A 10,209-nucleotide genomic window follows, 5' to 3' on the forward strand; every position below is an offset into this window, starting at 1 on the left:
TATAAACTATCAGGCATAGAAAAATAAGCTTTGTCCTGACTCAGGAGTTCACACAGAAGATTCATATGTTGATGGACTTGTATTGTGTTTCACTTTAAAATATCTGCAGTGTGTTTTCACCAAGTATAAGGTCTGGTTTGTTTCTGCGATGAGATGGTGAACCCAAGTGCCGTGACCTAAGGGGACAACTAGGAGCCGTATGGTGAAAGCACCAGAAACTGGAACTGGGCCCAGTATCCAAGTCAGATAAGAACTCGTAACACTTGAACCAGCTGTTATTGCATGTGACTGCGAGCGAATCACTGGACTTGCTTGGGAACACAGTTGTGTCTCATAGTATTAGTAAGAAGCATCTTAAGACACTTTAAAGCGCAGTGGCCATAGTAAACAACCAGAACAGAGTATGACAGTCATCACTGCTTTTTTCTTTTCCTTTCTCAGCCAAAACGGAGTAGGTGTTATTGCTCATGTTGCTGCTAAGGCTATACGTTTGGTGCAGAGCTCACACAGGCTTAGTTATACACGCATACTGGATTGACAGTCTAAAGATGTTGAAACGCTCAGGACTGCATCATATGGACCATGGTATGGCTACACTGGTACCCTAGTTTGTCCTGGTCTGTGCTGCAGCTGAACCCTGCACTGCAGGTGCGAGGGACTGAGTCCTGTAGGATGATTCTGATATATGTCTGCCACCTAGTGGTGAGAAGCAGCACTTCATCTTAGGGCAAAGCGAGTGAACGGCGGAAATGTCAACTCCTCTCCTGCTGTCCTGCACTGGAGGGAAAAAATAGAGAGAAAGTTCATTTTCTCTGACAGGTTTTAATCATTTTAAATACACATAAAGCACTTGTGTTCACCATCATCCATAGGTACTCCAGTTCCAAAGTCCATATCCCCATCCAGGATTCTCTCTTTCCTGTCAGAGCCTACTCCATATCGATGTTGTTTGCTTCCACAGCTCCCTCTCTCTTTACCCAGGGCAAGGGCAGAGGCACGTAGGGGTCATAGGTCCATCTGGGAAAAACTCTCTTGTACAGGTTCATCAGTACTGTGTCCTGAGATCGCAGCTGATTGTCAAAGACACACTTCATGTGCCCGTGGGTGCCTGAAACACACACACACAGGTAAGGACAGAGCAGAGAATCGCACAAATGATCTTCTACCATAATGCCATGTGCCCTCTCCCTGACTGTTCACTATTCTTACCCAGAGCTTCCTTGATGTGGCCTCGTCTGCCCCACTTGGTCCGCAGCTCCACAGGCTTGAACCACATGATGTCCTCTGTGGTGGAGTAAGGAGACAAGAAAGGGGTCAGGCATGGACAGAGTTTAACACAAATCACTGCAGCTGGGTATGTCTCTGTAGCCTCGTTTCTGCACTGGAACCAGTCACAGGCAATAACATAGCCCATTACAGAGGAATGACAGTTGTAAGTATATTTAACTACAATCAGCCCCAGCTGAGTCACCCTTGTACTGTAGTTTGTCGTCCCGCCCCCGTTTCCCAGTCTGCGTGTGTGGCTGACCGGTTATCATCAGTAGAGGGACACCTCACCTCTGTTGAAAAACATGTATCTGACAACGGCAGAGCGGCGATTGATCTTGAAAGGGTGTCCGCTCAGAACGATTCTCTTCAGCACCACTCTCTGGGGGGCGCTGCCCAGCAAAGTGCCAGTTGCTATGAGATCCTGTATGCCTGTAGAAGTGAAGGCCAGAAAATGACAAAGATATGACTGCAAACAAAGACAAAACAAATGAGGTTATTCTCTACCAAGACTATTTGGAAAGACTTAAAATGTTGTACTAATTCATTGATACAGCTGGATGTTTTACTGAAGAATTGTGGGCAAACTTCAGCAACTTCTTGGTATGTCTGTCACCGCACAAAGAGGAGCAGAGGTCTGTCTTGCCCATTCTCTTTCAGGGCCTTACCATCATCCCTCTGTTTGAAGAGCAGCACCCCTGCGGAGGGGAAGGTGATGGGGGCATACACGGACACCACCGTAGGGGCGTCCACTCGTAGGAAGCGCTCCATCTTGTGCTTGTCACCTGTGGGCAAAGCCACATGCATGTTACAGCCCTCAACAGAGCAATGGGCATCCTGAAGGTGACCACATACACACTGCGCACAAAATGCTAAGGATGGGTAGCCACGGAATCAGCACTATCCTGTTTTCCTACCTAAATATATCCTCTAGTGTTAAATGCCACCATTATCATTTGAAACATTGTTATTCTTTATCTGACACTTATCCAAAGTGACTTACGATATTAATCAACTTTATAATGATCTGTTCAGTAGGGTAAGTACCTTGATCAAAGCCACTGCAGTAAGACAGGGGTTCAGACCCAGGTCCTTTGATTGCAAGGCAATCACTGTAACCACTACACTATCTGATTGTTTGTTTGTTTCTATACTGCTTTAAATGGCATTTGGAAATACCACAAAAAATATTGAGAGAAAGGATTTGCTTAAATTAACTGCCATGGAGGTAGGACCCATTAAGGGAAACCAGGAGCAGCAGCACACTTTTATATTAAATTTATTCATTTTGCTGATGCTTCACTTCAAAGCGACTTACAATATTCAGCTACTTAGTTATTTACCCATTGAAACAGCCAAATAATTTTAATGGGAAAATTTAGGATAACTACCTTTCTCAAGGGTACTACATGTGGAAGTGAGATTCGAATCTGCAACCTTTCAGTCCAAAGACAGCAGCTCTAACCAGAACACTACCAGCTGCCTTGCAGTTAATGTCATAATTATAACGCAGGGCAGTGACTAAACTGGGAAAGTGAACCAGTGACCTCTGGCTGTACCTGATGTGTGCTGGGAAAAGATGGGGGAGGCACGGAATCGGCGAAAGCCGCAGTGGAACACCAGTTCCTCCTTGGACTTGATTGGTTCAGTGTTGCTGGGATGTCGCTTCACCAGCATGTGCATCACTGACATCTGGAAAGCAGGTAAGGAAAGGAGAGTAAGTGTGTGTTTGTATATACAATGCCAGTCAAAAGTGTGAACGCACTTGCCGAAATCTTCTCCCCCCCACAAGGCATTCAGTTAATTTTGAACTGGAACTGAGTTGATGTGTCTCCCCTGTTCTTTGGCAGCAATTCTCAGAAACGTAGGATACTCATGTACTGTTTTTCTCTCACTCTCCTCTCCAGTTTGCCCCACCCAGGTGTTGCCCGGGGTACTCACACTCTTCATTGGTACTGTGTGCATACACTTACAAAATGCACACAAGTGTGCATTGAGGTACACACCTTTTGCTCATGGGGGAGCAGGGAGACAAGTACCAGGGGCCTGCCAGCTTGGAAGCTCTCCATAACTGAGGGTGGGACCTCCATAATGTGCAGGGTCACATACCAACCCACCTATACGGGGGGAATCAGACAGTCAGTTTAGAGAGGCACACGCTTGTTCTCCATACTTCTATACACATGACTTAGAGACACACAGAACCCTCACCATCGCCCCTTCTTCTTCATCTGCCGCATCGGCCAAGACCCTCCGACGTGTACGCTCAAAGTTCTGGAACTGGAAGATGCGGGCATAGTCAGGGGGCAGGTTCTCTAATGGGTCCCAGGGTGAGGTGCGGAAGCTCTTCAGCCCCCTGTAGCGCTGGAACCTGGGAAGGGAGACAGTTATGTAAGGAAAAGGAGTGAGGGTGTGACAGTGATCCCTCAGTTAGAGTCATAAGTCATCTGTGCAGCCACCATTACCTAGTTCTGGCAGGTGTGTCCAGGGGAGTGTCCACTTCATCAGGGAACACATCATTGGCACGTGCCTCACGGTACCGCTTCAGAGCTTCGCTTTCCTCCTCTTCATTCATGTTCTCATCATACTGCTGTTCAGCCCCACTGCGCCCACTGGAACCCACCTCCACCTCCTCCTCCTCCGAGACAGAGGCACCATCCTGAAACAAACAGAATATCAATAGAGCTGTGGACCTTTCCATGTGTTTTCAGAGAATGCCTGTCCAACACAGGCCCATGGTGGGACAGGTTACACCGCTGATGAGAATACAAACATGGGGAAAACATACAAACTACACAGTCTGAACAAACAGCCCAATAGCTGTGAGGCGACTGATACTCGGTGTGTCACTGGGCTGCTCTGGTGATGGAACCAAAGCATGTGAAAGCTAAGCTTGCTTCAATAAGCATTAAGTCCCTCGATCTAAAAAGTTCAGACTAGCTGGAGGTGAAAGGCGGCACATATTGGGAATTCCAGAGATGAGAGGCTGGGCAAGGCAGCGGGGGACAGCGCATGAGAATCCGCCCTACATGCAGGTCCGTACCCTGCCCTCGGAGGAGCCACAGCTGCAATAATAAAAAACACGCTCTGCTGGCTCTCTCCCCATTGTTCTCGACCTGCATTCAGACCCTCTTTCATGTGCCCCTCCAGACATCAAACACACATTAAGGCCCACTTGAGAAAATAAATGGTGTGCGACCTGCATGTACGTAGAGCCCCCCAGGCAGGTCTTTCAAGCATCGGCACTGTAAATAAACGGCCGCCCCTATCCCTCGGCTCAGACGGGAAGCTGCGTCCGAGGAACAGGAAGAACCCGAGCCTCCTCTCGGGATGTCGCGCACCCAAACACTATTGTTGCGGGGAGTGGCCTGGCACAGAGGCTCAGCGGCTAACGGCGAGAAAACAAACAGTGCTGCCGCAACGGTGGGCTGCGCACAAACACAGGGTCACGTATACACTCTTCTGCTACCCCCTCATCCTTACCTGCCCCGTGTTTGCCAATTACAGCCCCCCTGCTAGAGCGCACACACACACACACAGCGTCATCCCCATGTCCTTTACAAGTTGCCCCGTTGCTATGACAGCACACAAACAGTGGTCCACAAAGGCCTTGGCCAATGAGTGACCAAAGCTGTAAAGTGGGAAAGTGAACAACTTGTTCTTGTGTTTGTATACAGGATGTTTCCACTCGCCATTAATCTGGTTACTAGCAACTACTTATTTATTTAACAGAAGTATTTATCAAGAAGCAACAGGTGTAGCTCACAATGTCCCAAAGTTAAACCTACAACCTTCTGTTCACACCACCCTTTCCTTAACTATTCCAACTGTTAAACTTTTCTTTTGAAAATATAATCCTGTTTGTCAGACAGCCATTAAAGAATTTGGATACCATCTTAGTAAGCACAACAAAATTTTCCCACTGCATTGGGGCATAACAGATGACAAGTGATCAAGCTGTGGCAGTTAGCAATATGACTATTTTTTATGGACATTTATTTGAATGATGACAGAAAAAATTGTGTTTATGCTAATGACCTGATGAACCATGTAATCTCTCCTTACCTGTGAATCCTTGTCATCTTCCTCTCCATCCATTTCATCTTCCATCATTGCTTCATCATCACCAGTACTGCTTTGTTCATCATCATCCTCTTCCTTTATTCCCTCCTCTTCCAAAATCCAGGCTGCTTGATAATCTGATGTTCCCTTTGGTACCTTTATCACCTTCTTCTTCATGCTCTCTGAAAATGCAAAGGCAGTAGAATACATCAGAAAGCATCTACATACATTCATTCATTCATTCATTTTGCAGACACTTGCAAAGCCACCAAGAATGATTATTAACTCATATTTAGCTGGCACCTTCGCCCAATGTGACTTACAGTGCTAGAAACACTAGGGTTCCTACAATCATTCAGCACACAGCAGTGTAACACACTCACACATACATAGAACAAGGACAATTTCCAGTTACCAGTTCATCTGAATTGCATTTTTTTTTTTTTTTTACTGTGGAGACAGGAGCACCCAGAGGAAACTCACGCAAATATGGGAAGAACATGTAAATGCCATATAGACTGAGCCAGATTCAAACTCACACCTGTACACGTAGACCAGGTGCTGTGAGGCACCGGCGCTACCCATTAAGCCACCGTACCACCCAGCGCATTGAGTTTGCGTGAAACTGACAGACCGCCTCATTCCATCGTACAATCATGACTTCGAAAGCAGCATGTTTCACAGGTACCTTCAGCCTCCAGCAGTTCTGTGTCAGTGGGCCAGGTCTGCTCCCCGTCCATGGGGTCTACTTCAGCCTCAGCCTGCAGGCTTTCAATGCGAGAGGGGTCTGCTTTCATCAGAACCCTCACAGCAGCGCTAGCCATGTCCTGCAGGACAAACACCCTTTAGTGACACAGTAGTCATGGAGAAAACTGAAGACAACAGGTAGCCAACAACCCTTGTGTTTAGTTCACCAACAGGCTCACCTGCATCTCCACATCACCTTCCTTGCCCGACTTTAATGTACGCGGTGGTGCCGACAGGAGGGGCAGAGGGTCTGCAGGGACATCGATCTGTTTAAGCTGGAAGTCCCCGTGACCCACAATGTGTACCAGTCGGTTCACCTGCAGGGGGCGCCCGCGGACATACCCAGAGACACAGAGAGTGCCCAGGCCAGCACTGACAAGTGTGTAGGTAGCACGCTGGGCCAGCACGTGAGCACGGCGGGAGCGGAAGCCTAAGCGCCGTTGCCGCTGTTCTCCCAGATGTCGCAGGAGCGATGCTGCATCTGTGCCGCAATCCAGAGGGAACAACCGTGCTTCAGGGAAACGGCTTTGTGCGACACGCGCCAGCGCCCGCCGTGACTCCACGCGCTTCTTCACTGGCAGAGCTGACACACCCTGGCACACCAGGGCTGGAGGGAAAGAGAGAGAGACATGAACAGGTAAATTACACTGCATTCCAGTATTTGTTTCTACACCGTTATCGTAAAGAGAACGAAGGATGCCCAAGAGCTGCACAAGCCAGAAAGCACACGCTTACTCACCGTGGCTGGGCAGTCCCTGGGCAAACAGGCAGGAGAGACAGTAATCACCATAGCTGTCCCAGCCCACCACTGAGTCCAGAACAAACACCAGACTGTCTGCCACCTTTGCAATGTCCAGGAGGGAGTAAAGATCAGCTTGGGGAAAAAGTTGGGGGGGAAAAAAAAAAAAAAAAGGATAATTCTCTTTAACCTCAAGTATTTCAGCACAGTAACTATTACCAACATGAGCTACTTTTTCCACTACAGTGAGCTACTCTGGTGTTATTCAGAGTGGAGAACATGTGATGTCAGGTGTCACAGCTCTATGTTTCTACATCTTTCTGATGTCCCTACAGTAAGACATTGTGGAAACCAGTCAACAAGCATTTAGATTCATTAGCACCAATGGTACAAGTTTCAGTCTCAAGGGGAAATACCTACGGGTATGACAAAATTTGTTCACCTGAACCACTTAAAAAATGCCTCATTGCTTTGAGAGTATGAAATGCAGAACTGTTAAGATGCATTAATGTAATCATCATCATTCAGGGCACATCTGTGTACTGCTATGCATCATAGCGTACGAGTGGTACCTATGTCTGGCTTGACGAAGGTGAACCTCTGCTTGAAACGTGGAAGGACAAGGCCAAAACTGTCGCCGTTTGTCGATACCCCTCCCCGCTCGTGCACAAGGCCCCCGGCATCCTCCTCCCGGAGAAGGCGCATCACAGCGCTGGCATCGACCCCTGCATGCAGGCCCACGACTGCCACCAGGTGAGGCGGACCGTCCCTGCTACCCAGCCGCCGCTTTTCGGTCAGCACCTGAGGCCAGCAGCAAGGACCGGTGGAGGGAACATATACTGTCATTCTTCAGGTGTTCCACTTTCAAAGTAATTCTGGAACAGTAAGTGAAGCAACTTCCTACCGCACTTAATACTCTGATTCCACAGTCAAGGTGAAACTACAACAGTGTGGCTCAGAGGAAGGTACAGGGAGAGGAACACACATCACCTGGTCTTTCTTATTGCGCCGCAGCTGGTTGGCTGTGTGTCTGCGATCCGTCTTCCTCTGTTCTTTCCTTTGCTTCTTGGTGAGGGTGATCACCGACACTCGACCTGAATAGGAACATGAGACTACGGCTAATGGCACACATCTCAATGTTTGGACTTCCCAGTGCGTGACACTGATTCTGCACAAAGCAGAAATGGTGCCACAGACAGCGTTCAATTGTCTTTATCAGTGTGTGACCATGAGACATTTCATATTTATCTTGCCCTCATTCGCTTAGCAGACGCTTGATGTACCATGATGAGTATTTCACGCACTTACAGCGCTAAGAACACTACGCTAAACTCCCTGCAATCATTAACCTATTTACGCAGCGGAACACACTCGCTCATTCTAACACTCACATACTAAAGACAATGTAGAGTGAACGCTTCACCTAAATCACAGTCAGCCTTTGGACTTTGGGAGAAACTGCAGCACCTGGAGCAAACACACAAATGCAGAGAGAGAACATCCACGCAGTAAACTTCACACAGACCGAACTGGATTGGAACCCGCATATGAATGCTCTGCCACCATGGCACCTGCATTTGTGACAACTGACAGCTCATGCGTAAACACACCTACACTCCAGGTAACTGTGGCTATATGAATATAAACACTAAACACTGTTTTGCAAAACATAAAATGAGGCTGACGACGAAGTGACAATCTGAAGCTGGACTGCAACTTTCAATTACATTTACTCATTTAGCTGAGACATAAGGTTACAGTTAACATTACAGTTACAAACTTACAACTAGTATTTACCCATACAGCTGGGTAATTTTTACTGGAGTAGTGGGTAATAAGTACCTTATTTGAGTCAAGGTAGAACAGGCGGAGGTGGGGATCGATCGAACCTGCGACCTTTCGATCCAAACCAAAGAAGGCAGTACCTCTTGACACTAAACGACGATCCGATTTCGAAGCAACTAACCAGTTCACTTGCAAGAAGTTGAAATCAGCCCATGTGTCATTGAGCCATCGGCATCGCGGCTAGTTAACCACCACCAGCTTTAGTTTACCAAACACGTCTGACGTCATGACATAAAAGTGCAGGGTTTACTTAAGTGGGCTTCAAAACTCGCTTCGCGACACACGTCCACACACTGACTCCTAGCTAACACACGTGGGAGAGCGCGCGCTCTTCCACACAAACACCGCCACATGATGATACACGGTTAAACTCCCCCCCGGTTGGCAACGTTCGCCTCACCCTTGTTCTCCCTTTCTATCTCTCCCTTGGTGCGGTGCTTGCCATGTTTGTGCTGTTTATTTTTCTGTTTATAAATCCCGGGTCTGTGACCCTGCTGCTGTTCGCCGCCGGCAGCCATTTTCACCACGCGCGACCGAGCGAGAACGTCATTTCCGTCGCCTGTGACGTCGTGTCGAATTCACGCGACAGCTCACGCTTCCTCGCGATCATATTTCTCGTGTGTGAAACTTCCGCGGCCGGTTGAACTCCGCTCGCTGTAAACCCGTAGCGCCACCTAGCGCATAGGAGTTCACTTCACCGCACTGCGAATCGCTGGAATGACAGAAGTCGCGGACGCGTGAAGAAACATGCAGTCGGTTATGTCCTTTTATGCGGGATGAGAAGCTGCGCTCCGCTAATTCAGCTCACAGCGCCTCGGAATTGACAGAAACAAGAGTTAGTGAAGCGCTTACATGAAAGAGTATTTCTTACCACAGTCATACAGATCAAATATCAGGAGGAGAATTGTTGTTGCATCCTTGACAAGGTACGTACCTGAACAGACAGGTAGGATCCAGCTTCAGAAAACCATGGATAAATGTGTATGTATGTGTGGTGAGCAAACAAAAGTGCCTGTTTACCTGTTACATATCTGTGTGTGTTGTTTACAGTTTTCTTGCAAACAGTTATTTCACACGTTTGACATTAACCGACTTGCCTGTGTGTGTGCTTTCATGTTAATATACAATAATATGTAAACCTTAATATATGATTGTGAAAAACAGTATGCCCAGCAGCAGGTTAATGACATGCATGCCGCATGCACTTATAACATGAATGTTGCTGCTTCAAACCCCACTCTCAGCCACTGCTGTAGTACCTTTGATCAGGGTACTTACACTGAACTTGTCTAGTAGAACGCCTGTACATGGGTAAAAGACTCTGTGTTGTTTGAGTGAGGGGACGTGATGGTTCGGTGGGTAGTGCTACTGCCTCATAGTGGCGCGGTTGTTTGGATGTAGGTTCGAATCACAGCTCAGTCTGTGTGGAGTTTGTATGTCCTCACTCTGTCTGTGTTGGTTTCCTGCGGGTGCTCTGGTTTCCTCCCACAACCCAAAGACATACAGCTGTGGTGAAATGGTGATGCTAAATTTCCTGTACTGTGCATGTG

At 47.7% G+C, this 10,209-nt stretch overlaps 1 protein-coding gene across 1 annotated transcript; it reads right to left on the minus strand.

Moving 5' to 3' along the window:
- Window positions 1–18: 18 nt before the first annotated feature.
- tsr1 (TSR1 ribosome maturation factor) lies at window positions 19–9,253 on the minus strand. Its single transcript, XM_018748186.2, has 15 exons — window positions 9,060–9,253; window positions 7,805–7,908; window positions 7,387–7,615; window positions 6,815–6,949; window positions 6,255–6,682; window positions 6,017–6,155; window positions 5,332–5,510; window positions 3,732–3,925; window positions 3,478–3,637; window positions 3,273–3,383; window positions 2,826–2,958; window positions 1,935–2,051; window positions 1,558–1,698; window positions 1,210–1,284; window positions 19–1,108 (listed from the first exon to the last, which is right to left on the minus strand). Exons 1-15 carry the CDS (start codon window positions 9,175–9,177, stop codon window positions 930–932), a joined length of 2,442 nt encoding a protein of 813 aa, XP_018603702.2. The 5' UTR covers window positions 9,178–9,253; the 3' UTR covers window positions 19–929.
- Between the last annotated feature and the right edge of the window lie 956 nt (window positions 9,254–10,209).

This window comes from Scleropages formosus, chromosome 10 (genome assembly GCF_900964775.1).
Source record: "Scleropages formosus chromosome 10, fSclFor1.1, whole genome shotgun sequence".
NCBI lineage: Eukaryota > Metazoa > Chordata > Actinopteri > Osteoglossiformes > Osteoglossidae > Scleropages > Scleropages formosus.